General features: G+C 33.3%; 1 protein-coding gene across 1 annotated transcript in view; it reads right to left on the bottom strand.

Moving 5' to 3' along the window:
* Hip1 (Huntingtin interacting protein 1) overlaps positions 1 to 14,354 on the bottom strand; it is a 48,805-nt gene extending 34,451 nt beyond the window's left edge. Inside the window, exon 1 of the mRNA XM_068777451.1 lies at positions 14,027 to 14,354. Within this exon, the coding sequence (XP_068633552.1) occupies positions 14,027 to 14,110 (84 nt within the window). The 5' untranslated portion in view covers positions 14,111 to 14,354. The remainder of the gene's footprint in view (positions 1 to 14,026) is intronic.
* Positions 14,355 to 14,621: the final 267 nt, after the last annotated feature.

Below are 14,621 nucleotides of genomic sequence, written 5' to 3'. Positions count from 1 at the left end.
TAAAAAATAAGTAAAAACCTCTTTCTGTCTAGCCTAATTACTAGGTTTATTCTTTTATAGTCAAAGATGTTTATGAAATTAAGATAGTGCCAGAAAGAACACGAAATTGGTTTGAATGTTTTTCCGTCCAGGTAACTTGATGTCAAAGATAAAGCTTAATTTGGTCGACTTGTTAATAGACAAATGCGATGCTATGAATCGAACCGACAATTTATTAATCATATGCAAAAAGTTGGCCGGTCAGAGTTAAGGACAGAGAAACGTGGTATGCCTTAGAAGAGGCTTTTATCAGAACGGGGTCCATACATAAAATAATATCATTTATTTGTCATAATGTTGTAATATGTATGGAAATAAATTAAAGCTTTACTTATTATTATGCAGTAATATTAACTATTTGCCTACCCCTACTAATCGAAGAAAACTAATACGGTATATCTACGAAATAATTGTTAAAACAGAAATAGTTTTTATTTTAAAAGTTAGATACGTGTATAATTTAATTTAACCTTATTCAATTATTCGTTCACGCACCAAATAAGGTACGGGTTACGTTACATGCATATAACGTATATACATGCAGTCGGGCGTGAGAAGAAACTGGAAGAAACGGCACAAATAATGCGGAACCATCGACCCGACGCGATAGCGAATACCACTTACGTATACAGGGTGATTGGTTACAGTTGTACAAGTTATATCAATTTTTAAATCTTTATTATTTCATGTTTAATCTTTTTTTGAAAACTTAAAATACAGTTACCAGTTATTTTACGGCAAGGTAAGATTCTCGGTTCTGAGATACTGATGTAACAATACAGAATGATTAATAGCTCATTTGACACCAGAAATCTTTATACACTATTTCCAATCACCCTAAATAAAGTGATCAGTATCGTACATGTTCTATTAATTTATTTTTTCTATAATGCGACAGACCAATAACTTCTGGTAATACAAAATCTACTGTGAAAAATAGTAAACAATAATTAATTTTAATATGTAGTAGTTTGAACTTAAAAACGCTTTTTCTTACTACGTTATCATTGTTTTATTTATATTTGAAACCATTCATTTTTAAATGGGGTGTACCATACATTAATTGACAGCAAATGAGCTATGCGTTTTCTAATTTATATATTTCACACAAATAACCAATCATCCTGTATATATTTCAGATTTTACTTTATAACTTGGAAACATGTTAAGTGACGTGCGAGACGTCCAGGACGTTGAATTAATGCTATTGGTCTTGTAATAGAAAATCCTCTATAGCACTTCTGTATGTAAAAGGTTTTTGTAAATAGTACACATATCTCCAATCAGCCTTTATACATAAAGTATTGTAGTCTAGGCACAAATGCAGTAATTATATTAAGAGCGTATCTAATGTTTACGCAGTTGCGAAATTGTAATCGAAAATGCGCGGTTAACAGAAACATTTAGGTTTTTATAATTATTAAAGAACGTTTTTCCTTCTTATTGTGGAGGAAAATGTATACAAGATACCTCGCCCTGTTCCAAATTCAAACTCTTCGATTAATTTTATCGACATTTGTCGTACAACATCACCACAGATAAAACATAAATATTATAAGTATAATGATTTACGTTTATGTATGTATTTACAAAGATTAAAAATGATAGATTGAATAAGTTTTATCGAAACATCTCTAATCAAACGTATAGGATGCGTACATCTGCGCGGAGTGAACATCCCACAGCGCAACGGAAAAGGACGCGTCGAACGCCCCACCGAACTATATCCCATCTGCCACGCAGCTTGCTGCTCGTGTAACCATTTCCCCTAAAGTGTACGACCGCTATCCAGGTGAGGTCATCGCGTTGATCATTAACAACACACTTGTTGTACTTTGTTAATCCACTATTGTTCGATCACTATAGTCGGATCGCATATTAAGTCGTTATTATTCGACTAGGAGACTAAGGAGATCACATATATGTTGTTCATAAATTTACTGCAGAATGTGGGTCGCTTGTAAATATATGTCTGTACGTACGTACTGGCTCATTTTTTATGTCCACAAAACTATGACAATACGTTTTCTAAGTAACAGAACAAAATAATAAAAACTATATGAGAAGTTTCAAATGTATCACAATTTACCTGAATATCATTTATTTCGCGAAAAATGTCCGCTTCAGGCATAGTTCCGCAGGAAATGGCCGGATGCAACGTCTCTCTTTTGTTTCTATTCAATAGAGCCTTATCACACAATCTATAATATATATATAAATTATGGGTCTTTGCAACTGTGCACTTTTAATTTTAGTTTATTCAAATTTCTTCCAACAATGCTTTCGAGCAGCCATTATCATTTTATTAAATATTGTTCGATTTGCGTCGAAGAATATGCTATGATATTGATCAATTTGATTTATCCCAGAACGTTATAGTTTGATTTTGTGCGACTTTGATAAATATACCTATCCCAATAACTATTTGGTTTTGTTTGTTTTAAAATTACTCTAGATGATGTGATAGTGAAACATAACCTCATTATACAACACATTGAAATCAAAAAGATTTTAAATTTGTATTGTCGTTACTGTCGGACCCGCAAACAGATAACGATGAACGAATAACGAACGTGCGGCGCTCTAAATATCGTCTTTATGACGTAACAGTGCGTTGTTTCAATTACCAGGCGCCAACTACAAACATTACCGTACACGTCCCTTAGTACGTTACTACAACGCTTATAAACACAATTTATTTTTCATTACTCAAAATTTCTTTTTTCAAATAGGCACTTTTTAATCGTTAATTATTTTTAACATAAGGTCAGTGAAGTAAGTCAAGCAAGTTGCCACCGGATCGGAATACTGACTTGCTGAGAAGATCCGATCTGGAACTTAACAGTTTTGAATGCCATGAGTCAACAAACCAAGTTCTACTAACTTATGGATTTGCTAGCCTTTTGAAAACCAAATTTAGGCGTTCCTAGTAATATCAGAATTTAGATATGTTGAGTAATATACGTTAGTTACGTATAAAATTTTATTTTATACCTAACGTAATGAAACCAAATTAAAACAAACATTATTTCAACGCTACTCTTGCTACTTTATTTAAAAACAAAATAATAGTAGGCTTCAATAAATGAATCAACGTTAATATTATTAGAGAATCGACCATTATGTTTTTTTGAATAATATTTGTTCACCCCTATCTAAGTAGGGACAGCAGAGTCTTTTTACTGTGTTAAATTTTTTTCGCGTTCCTATTTTTAATTCTCTTTCTCTCTCCTTATATATTTCACAACTTCTTCCATTCGTCTATTTTCTATTTTATCTATTTTTTGTCACAATATCTTACATTCTCCTGGCTCACTTGTCTTCTTATACGCACAACCTTTCTTTCTGTTCCGGTTCTAAAATAGAACCATTATGTTAGCTTTAATTTACATAAATAAAAATGAATAGAATGGAGAAAAAAATGAAAAACTGCGAGGAAAATAGTTAAACGCTTATATAATTTACCAAACCAAAGGATAAGTGAATAACACCTTTAAGAGACGGGTGTTTTTAACTCGTATGTGCATTTGACGTCAATCTAAACACCGGCGTGCTAATGTATGTAATTATTCTAGCTAAATGCGATGATTACCTCGTGTTTTAAGTTGACAAGGGTAAAAGGTCACTAAAAATAATTTATAAAACAGTTTTAAACGGTACTGGCCCATGTAGATAAATAAATACTCCAGTACTTACCGTCACCATATAAATCGATATGTTCTCGCATCATATTCAGAAATCATAGCTGTCTATGTCATACATTATTAGTAACTGCAATTACCACGATAAACTCTGTGAGAAACCGCGACAGAAAGCCGACTCACAGGTAAACTGATCCAAACAAGCCAACGTTAATATGCTGCACAAGACTTCAAATTTGAAACTATTAGTGAGGAAACATTAAAATTAAACACAAACATGTCTATCACTATTTTATTAGTTACCCTAACTAGCCCCGGAGAACTTCGTTCTGTAAATAAATTGAAGGAAAAGGCATATTATTCAATAAACGAATATTTAAATGACAAGAATCCTTGGCAATGGCATCGTTTTTCATTTAAAGTATAACTAACTGAGAGTGTATGTACATAAATACTATTGTAAAAAGCATAATAAAGCAAGTTGAATAACTTTTTTATGAGATGTGTTGTTGTCGAGTTTCTTCCTGTTTCTTCTCCACAACTATAACGACGCATTGCGAAGCAGAGTAGATTAAAAAAAAATAGATTTGTAAAAAATAAGAGTCCTCTTAAAAATCCCATGTTGAATAAATTACTTTCTTCTCTTCTGTATTTTAAACAGTTATACATAAAGGCCTTTTCGCAATAAAACAGAAAAGAAAATTAAACGTTATTCAGATTGACCATTTCGTTTATTGATATCAAATTTATTATTAATTATGAATAAAACTCAGAGATATACTTTTATTTATAAAACTTTTTTATAAAACAAAATATTTTATTTCGTACACTGTACAAGGCTATTTTTTAAAGGTATGATTATATTTTTCTTATAACACTTTAAACAATTTTAGTTTCATTAAATCTTAACACGCTGTCTTAAATGATATTCAATGTTTGAGAACCATGAATATGTTATATATTATGTGGTTAATGTCGAGGCAAAATGCACGAAGTTTTGGTTTGACCACTGTATTGCCATGTATTGATTGACGTCAAATATTTGACAGTTAAGTCAGTAAAGAGAAAAAAGTAATTTAATTAGGTTTAAAACCTTTCTTGTATGTTATTTAAAACAAGGAAGAATAAGCTTAAATGTTCGATTAGACTTCGAATTTCGGACTTACTACACTTTAAACGATTTCTTTTTATTTATATACAATTTCTTTTACCTTAATATGACTGCCGAGTTAATACGAACTAGATTGGTTATATAAGTGACAATCACCAATATTTTATTATTTGAATATTTATGAGTATAAGCCTACACCACTACTATTCAATGACATAGACAAAGCTAATTAAGAGATTTAAACAGTTTTTAAAAATAGAAGACGTATTAATGTTATAAATATTATCTTAGGTTCTTATACAAACATTAGTAAGCGGTTAGTCATCGAAGGAATCTTCCGGAGCTCGACACACTTATACTAACATAACTATGTATCGTTCACAGCCTTTGATATCATCGAGCATATGTAATACTTTAAAGGTCCTGTTTCACACCCGACAACACATGTAAATCAATATTCTAAAATTTAAAAAAATCTCTATACCTAAACAAAACATAGTATGTTAGTTTTTAAAAACGTATTGTTGAGTTGTTATTGTACATTAAATCTATACTTGTGGTAAAAATAAGTTCTATGGATGAAAATAAATAATTGTGGACTCGGTTTTGTTGCAATGTTTTTTACAAAAACAAAATGTATGTATATGTTTATATATAACAGTCACCATCGTTTCAGCCCATAGACGCTCACTGTATGGCATTTTCCATATGTCTGTGGCAAGGATGCACAGACTGCGGCCCGCCGGTCGAGTACTGGTGGCCCGCCGACAGCAAAAATAATACCCTCGTACATTCGAAAAATATTAAATTCTATTCCAGAATAAAACGAAAAAAATTTAATTACCTATACATCTGGCGGCCGGTCCGCCATCAGTTCATGATTTGCCCGAGTGGCCCCTAGTCTTAATAAGTCTGTGCAACCATGGTCTATGGTGAGATATACCATAATCGCCACGCTTGGCAGGAGGGTTGACGATTCCAGGGTGGTATCATGGTACGAAGAGGAAGCTGCTGTCTCATCTTTTGGAAACTAGGCTGTAAGCAGTCGTAATCCTATATAATTAATGCACAAAGTGTGAATTATTTAAGATTGTATCCCGGCAATCAAACGCGCAACCTACGACTGCAAGGCCCAGTCCTCTACCGCTGAGCTACCACTACTAAATTTAACTGTATATACAATTAATAAATAACTGATGTTTCCATTAAACTTTTATCCAAATTATTAACCGCATTATAAAAAGTATGCCATTTTTTAATGTGTTTTATTTTGTGTCAAACGAATAATTTAATTTCTTCTTAGTTACTAACACCTGAAGATTAACTTAAACGTTTACTTAATGCCTCTAGTGTGTTTAGACATTTAAGAAACATTGTTTAAAGGGGTAAATAGTACAGGTCATGAAAAGATCAAAACTTTAAAACTTGTACATCAAGTCCCAATTACCTTTAATAAAGTGATCACTTTGAAATATGTTAAATTGTTTTATTTATTTTTTCTATTATGATGTAACAAGCCAATAACTTCGGGCAGTACAACGTCTCCTGGGACGGAGATACGATAATTAGATTTAATATGTAGCCATCCGAATTTTTAAAGCGCTATTTTCTTACTATATTATTATTACGCTATTTATAATTTTTGAAACCATTGATTTTTTGGAAGGGTGTGAATACGTCCTCCTTTTTTTCTTCTTGGTCGTTTATCTTCATTGACGTGCTCTTCTTAGAAAGCCTTGGTCGACGATTCGACGAGTTGTCTCCGCTGATGTTCGTGACCTGCTTTTCTTGATGCATCCGTTATTGTAAGGCCCGTCACCACCAGCACAGAGTCCGCCCATTAAATCGGTGATCATCTTTTAGGTCTACTTCCTTCTGATTTTTTTTAGAACCAGTTTATTGAGACTCTGGTTGCCAATTTTCTTTATACCTTTGTCAAATTCTAATGATCAACTGAGTTGTAGTGTGACTTTTGCCAGATAGTTTATATTTTCTGTATAAATTATTTCCGATTAAGGTACATCCCCTTTACAGTTGAGTAGAAGTCCGTTGTTAACATTGCCGTCACGTCAACGTATGCTTTGTACAAATACCGTCACGCGTATTTTATGTTACGTGGGATTGTTTTTCAAATTACTTTCGCAGTGGAATGCTCGCGTACGTCAATGCAGTTTATTATATTAGAATTTTGCGGTACATGCTGCGATATTTTACAAATGCAATAAATGAAAAGTAAAAATAACTAGTTAATGAAAAATATTTTATAAGGCTAACCAAAAGTGCTCAATAACAATATTCCTTTTTTTATTTTTAATCTAAGGCGTTTATACGTTTTTGTTTACATGCATAATACGTTCTATATTTAAACATTTTACTGTAACCTTAGTCCAAAACATAAGCGTCATTAAAATTCTTGTTTGTCCTATGGCATTTACAGACTAACAGGGTTGTTTGCGTGATGTGGAAAAGCTTAAGCCTTAACTTATTTATAGTAATTGAGTTCAAGTACTCTTGGGAACCTTGGCTCGGGACTTGGGATTATTTATTTAATTGGTATAATATAGGGCTCAAACGCGCAAGGCGATGTCATTGTCAAAGTTATCAAAAAACCCTGAATGCAGGCCGCTTCTAACCGGTCCTGTTGTAAATCTATGGGGTAAGTCTCTGCTCAGCGATGGACGTCTAACAGCTCAAACGATGATGATAACGATGATGATGGTTGATTTACTCTTAGCTTGTGTGAGATTATACGAAAATTAAAAATTAAGAATTGAATAGACACGCCATTTTAAATTATTCTTTTCAAAATATAACCTATAGATGTCATAAGATGAATTAGTAATTGTTTTAGATCATAAATAGTAGATTATATTTAAAAATAAAAGTTTTCATTAATAAAATCATACATAACTGTTCGAACGAAACCAGATATGACGTCAATAACCTCCTTTCCACGCTGTTGCGTACACTAAAGCACTTTTTAAACATTTAAGTGTAGTGTATTCTTCAAATTACTAACTTAATTACAACACGTAATGGATTTACTTTTTAGCGAATTCCATTCAGAGTCATTACATAAACACTCAATTTCTATGTTCACTTATATAATATTACAGTTTTATTTACAGTCGTTGCGGATTGAAAGTAGAAGAGCGCAGAGAATGCTTTATCTAAACCTTTTATTTGGTAAATAAGCTGGAGGGCTCCTTCGACAGCCTTGAGGGCCGATCATAAAACACATCTCTTGAAATTTTACTTTCTAAACCCCTTATACATCCCTAAAAATATTGGATGATGATACAAAAATGTTAATTTGTTAATTATAAAGAAATTAATAAATATCACATATATATTAAATAATTTCTTTACTGTTCAGATATCCATGGGCCATCGCGTCGGTGTCACCACTATAGCTAATGTCCTTTTATTCACTAACTTATTACTTATTAGTTCTACAGGTTGCAAATGAGTTGGCAAAAAAAATTGTTTAAACACGTCCGAGCATAGTTAACAATGAACGCCCGCGTAAGGAAGATGCTATCTTTTTTATATTAAAGGTCGCCACAGGTTCCTTAAATATTCTGAGATATGTATAATCGGTATTGAATTATCTTAACTGTGATCTTCTGCCCCTCTCATGTCACCTCTTGTTACACTTAACAATCCACCCTTTCGACAGAGCGAAGTTATTTCATACGACTTATGGGCTCGAGTCTTTGCATAGACATTCCACTGGATAGATAGGGCCACGAGCTCTTAAGATCTCACTTATAGGCGAAAGCGCTATAGAATGACTAGGACACCAGGAAGCGGCATAGGTTTTTAAATTTGGCTGATATAGCCAGTTCGAGAACAATGTGAAGATCTTTTCTTGTACCTGTCACGATAATCAGTGCTACATTGTGTGGCCTAAATATTGTAGCTTCCTTGTGTTTCTTATACAATAGCACCTCTGATTTTTATAGTAACATTCATTGATACAGTTCTTTTTATCCCAAACCATATCATAGCAAGTGTTTCTCGCTACTTCCCCTGTACCTCAGCAAAGGCTAAGAGACGGCCCAAAAACGTACTCCTCACGCCGATCACAGGGTTCCCATCGAACACGCACCACACCACACCCGCTCCAGACACTGACAACACCAGCCTCCACTTCACCTGCGACCCTCTGCACCACACCACAACACCCGTTCTTAGGATCCATCCATGGCTCGTCTATGGTCCACGCTGCCGTCCCAAGCCATATACACAACATCAAGACTACACAGTTCTACTCGGGTAGAGCGGTTTACTACGTGCGAATGTCATCGTTTAACTGGAATGCGTCTGTCCAGCTTTTGTTTTACTGACCCTTCTGCTCCGTGAACTCAGTTCCGATGAAGCTGTAAAAGCAGCCGGGCTAACAGCATCAATTTCAACCGGAACCAAGTAGTAGTAGTTATATTTTCAAAAGATACAAGGCCACTGTACTATTAAAAACTAAAGTAATAACTTTTTATTTCCTCTATGATTATTCTTCAAATTACAGAGCTGATTATAATACCATTAAATGATATATTCAACACTATTCTGCCATATCCCGCGGGTAAATCCCACATTGGACACCTTTTTACTGCGTGGACAACAAAAGATTTATGTCGGACTTTCACAGATTAAAAGCCTCTGTTGTCCTTTCTACGTCTTTTGTCAATGCTATGGCAATGCTCGTTAGTTTAAACAGCGCTAGCCTTATGGCAAGCTACCTCAATTACAAAAAAAAACCTCCACTATATATAATAAAATGCACCAAATCGAGGCATTAACAGCAAGGCTGCAACTTAATCTTACTGCGGATGACCAGGCATGATTAATTAAAACTACTAAAATTCATAAAGATAACATTTCTTTTGCGATAGCATACAATAATATATTATTATCGTTATCTACACACACACATATATATATATATATATATATATATATATATATATATATATATATATATATATATATATATATATATATATTTATATAAGTTATATTTATTTGAGAAGCTTAGCGTTTTAAAGAACATCAAAATTAAATGTAATTAAATGTAATACAGCCAGAAATGTAATCTTCAAAAAGAACTCCAGGAACATAAAATTTTATTATTATTAAAAATGAGTATTGTTATATTGGATATAACAAATAAACGCCCTTCAAGACGACTGAATTCTTATAGTTTGTAACAAAAACAAATAATCACAATAAACACACAAGAAACATTCGATTGTTCGTGTATTTGCTATAAGAAACTGTACAACGTAACGAAAAAAAAATTCTAGAAGGCATAGAATACTGAGTAACTGTACTTAATGTGAACACAGCAGTGCATTGACTGCTTTGTCACCAGAGCTCAAAATAAACGCAACAGTGAGCTGTAATGTAATGCATTTTAAACTAAAAAATAAACAACACAGTAGACGGTTTATTTCAGAATAACGCGTAAGCCAAGCTAGAAAGATAACATCTATTTTTTACGACTTTTCATAGACGAGTAAGCTTTCTGGAAGACTGTAAACCATGGTTGCACAGACTTATTAAGACTAGGGGCCACTCGGGTAAATCATGAACTGATGGCAGGCCGGCCGCCAGAAGTATAGGTAATTAAAGACAATAAAGAATTGCTAATAATTAGAATTCAATACTTTTCGAATGTATGAGAGTATTATTTTTGCTGTCGGCGGGCTACCAGTATTCGACCGGCGGGCCGCGGTCTGTGCATCCATGCTGTAAACATTTGACGTCCTCTCCATGAAAACTGAATAACTCGAGGGACATCGGATGGTAATAGAGGCAGTTCTGACTCCGGGAGAACCGCCGCTCACCAGAGTACCAGCCTACTACTACTTTGACTGCCATGTTGGTCATATATGACCGGCAACGATTTGTCCCGTGACGCAACGGTGATCACTAATAACCGGAGCCTTTTAATTTTTTTACAATTGCATGAAACTTAATAAAAGTAAGAAAAAGACCAATATTTCGTGCAACAAAGTGCACCGCCCGCCAGCCCGCTGATAAATGCATATGCGAAAGTGGCTAAATATTGGTCTTTTTCTTACTTAGGATGGACTTCCGCAAGGTAACGCCTGATTCCATTAAATGTGAAACTTAGTAAAAATCGAGAGTTAGTGTATTTGAATATTACCTATATATAGAATATACTTCGATTATTTTTTTTTTGAATTCCAGCTAAATTAGTATTGTAATCAATTAATTTTTCGGCCAAATTGATACTACTGTACCAGTGATTCGTGTAAATCGTGTGGCTCCTATGTAGAATATTGTTGCATAGATTCATAACACTTGTGAGAGTTACGCATGGTTCATTTGGATTTTTTCCCAAATATATTAGAAATTGATACATATATCATCGGTTGGAACATATTTTGAAAACTGTAATGCCGTATTTAAATCGTTTTCGTTTCATAAATTGCCTAAATTTTACAGGTCATTGGTGACTACCAGTAATAGATCATAAAATAGAAATAACGTTTTGTATACATTTTTAAAAAGAAGTCTCAAAACAATGAATACAAGTAAACAGAATTTAATTAAAATTAATACAGGCAATGTTATAAGAGTTCCCACAATGACCACCCCTTAACAGGTGCGTACTGCAGTACAGCTTAACCCGTACTACAGCGCCGATTTTCATTAAGGGACCTAATTATTTGGTTTTTTAATCTTAAATCCGTTCATTACTGTTCGCGATCGTAATTATAGTTGTGATTTGCCAAGAAAGATAGATAATAATAGAAAATGTGATGTAACTTTCACCAATTCACCGTAGTTTAAACAATAAGCTACAATTGAAGTATTCGATAGAAAAATTTACTCAAACCCATCTTTATTTTGAACTCTTAATTCGTTACACTTGCGCTAACGTGAGCTTATCTTGACTTGAAAACATTCCATTATCGGTTATTAACATTCAAACAACTAACACTTTACCAATGATAAAGATATCACCATTACCGCGAAGTCGCCAAGAAGGCTGGCCAAACTAATGTCATCTTCGACCGGCTAATGAATGGCTTTGCCTTTATTTATTATCATCTTTTCAACCGTATAATGGCTACTGCTTAACATTGGTCTCTCCTATAGATTTCCAATAGGACCAGTTCATCGAATGCATGCGCTTGCCGGTCCACAATCTTTACTCCAGAACCTTAAGGCCGCAGTGGCCATCTGTTCTGCCACTTCAACGTGCCGATCTGCTGATCTATGTCAGTTATTTTCGTTTATCTACTGGTCATTATTAACCTTCGATCTCGAAGAAAAACCTCGGGCTTTGCCCTCTCCGTGGCCCGTTGAGCGACTGCAAGCTTGCCAATAAGGCTCAGAGTTTGATAATCTATTTATGACTGTTATTAGTTAAAACGAATAAAATTCACAGAGACGATATGGCGGACTGAAACTAATGTAAACAGTAAAAGTAAGTGGAACACGATAACCGCACGAGTTGCGTCTGTCGACGGAAACCAACAATCACGAGAGCTGTACTATAATCGGCCTGCCCACGTATCCGATCAAGCCGAAATTAACACACACAACACGCATACACACACCACATACACTACGGATTAGGTAAAATAGTAATTTATTTTGACCAACTGCCTTGCGAATAAACGTCCTCTCAACCCCCTTGTGGATGGAATTTCGTGAAATCTTACAATTTTTACTTAATTTAAAATAAGCTATGATGGATGGCAGATAAAGATCAGTCATCGCGGCGGTTTTTGGGTGAAGCATATGCCTTGCAATGGGCTTAATTGACTGATATGATGATGAATAATCATTAGTAACTAGCTAAACGCCGCCCGCTTCGCGAACCTAATAAACCTCCAAGCCGGTATAGTTTTATAAAATCTATTCTTAGCTAATCTCTGCAAAAAGAACACCCTTACAGTCTTGAAGGCTAATGGTTCCAAAGATAACAATATGAGTCAGTACATAGGTGGAAATCTAATGTGTATTCATATATGTATAGAAAAATTAACTATACTATATTTAGAAAAATATACTAATAAACTTAAATTTATCACGAAATACAGTTAATTACTCCAGTTCCATAATAAAAATCTTATTTTAACTTGATTTATCTAATTGTTACATCAAAATTCTTTTAAAAAGAGACACTATCAAATATTCAGCATTAAATTGCTATACGTAAATTGAGAACTTAATACTTAATAATGTATTCTAATTAGTATTGCAATACATTAAAGTTCAATTTTCAATAAACTTACCGTGTTAATAAATTTTTCCCGTAAATATTAAACTTTACACAAAAAGGCGAATGTGGCGAGAAAATCTAGAACCGCGGCGAAACTGTTCGAGTGTCGCTTACGATACGTTATCGAAAGCGTCAATACTTCATAACAATCAGTTTATCAGTAGGTAAATGATAACAAAAAATGGTAAATAAAATATTACACCACACGCATAATAAAAACTTTCGAACTCTAATAAATATATATATATTACTGTTAAACTGCCACCAGATGGTAAAGATATTTTATTAAACCAAATAAGCAGAAAACATATCACAACTTTACCACTTTAATTAATTTTGCTTAAATATTTTATACAAAGTGTATTAATTATATTCAATATATTTTGAACCTGATTTGAAATTTAGACTGTTCATTGAGAACTGTCTAGTTCACAAAGTATTTGACAATCTTTGCGCTGTAGGGATGATCAGTTAACTCCATTAAAACCAACGTACAAGCTAATAATGTACTTGATTTATTTTTCAGTACTAACTAATAATATTTCTCTATTTTCTACTGTAAAAAGTTACTTTTGCTACATAAATATTTGGTTAACTACAACAATTATAATAAGTAGGCAAATGGACATCTGCCAGTTTTGATAAACGAATAAATATTTATGCACACTTGTACCTAGTTAGATTAATTTGTATCATACTTGTGTATTAAAAGAAACACATTTTAATATCATTTATTAAAATTTACCTACAAATATAGAACATACCAATGAAACAAACACAAGCTCTGCTATATGTTGACAAGAATATTGTAGGTAATTTATACCATATCTTATGTTAAAAATTAAATGAGTTACACATTTGTTAAATAAAGAACCGTAAAATAAAATCATAAGATAATAAATGAATAAAGAAACCGATTACTTTAAGGATAATATTAGACAAAAATTAAGCCACTCCTTAAATTGCAATTACCTGGAATTTCTCGAACTGTTCCCGCTCAGCATCAAGACTATTCTTCTTTAGCTGGAGGACTCGAGGAAGCGATAATGACGCCATAGATTTTGCACATGCAAAAGACACCTACGGATTATAATTTCAAGGACTAAAGTTTTAATATAAATTCCAACTAGATATCAATGACACCTCACTCCACACCTGTTTATTGTATAGCCTGCAGATTAATTACAATAACATTAAAATAAACAAACAATTTCCCAAGGCTTCGAACGAGAATAGTAAACGCGTACTGTTAGCTGTACAACACGACCTACATCAAAAGCAAATTAAACAAACTGATGAATGAAGATGACACAAGAGTTACTGACAGTGATACTGACAGCATACAGAAATATCAAAGCTATTCCATTAGTATAATTTTTAATTTATGAAGTTAAGCTTTAAAGTTCAAAAATAAATAAACTGTAGTCCAAAAAATTAAGGAGTAATAAAAACCATGTTATAAATATTAGATTTCTTAAAAACGATGCTTTTAAAAATTACATACTATTTAATAATTAAATTTTCTATGCCATTAAGTTTTAAACCTTTATCAGTGTCATCATTATTT

This window comes from Battus philenor, unplaced genomic scaffold (assembly GCF_028537555.1).
Source record: "Battus philenor isolate CCGP_79_NKW_IND1 unplaced genomic scaffold, ilBatPhil1.0.hap1 SCAF_13, whole genome shotgun sequence".
In the NCBI taxonomy this organism is placed as follows: domain Eukaryota; kingdom Metazoa; phylum Arthropoda; class Insecta; order Lepidoptera; family Papilionidae; genus Battus; species Battus philenor.
The sequence above is the reverse complement of the archived record's forward strand: the minus strand, read 5'-3'. Positions and strand labels throughout refer to the sequence as shown.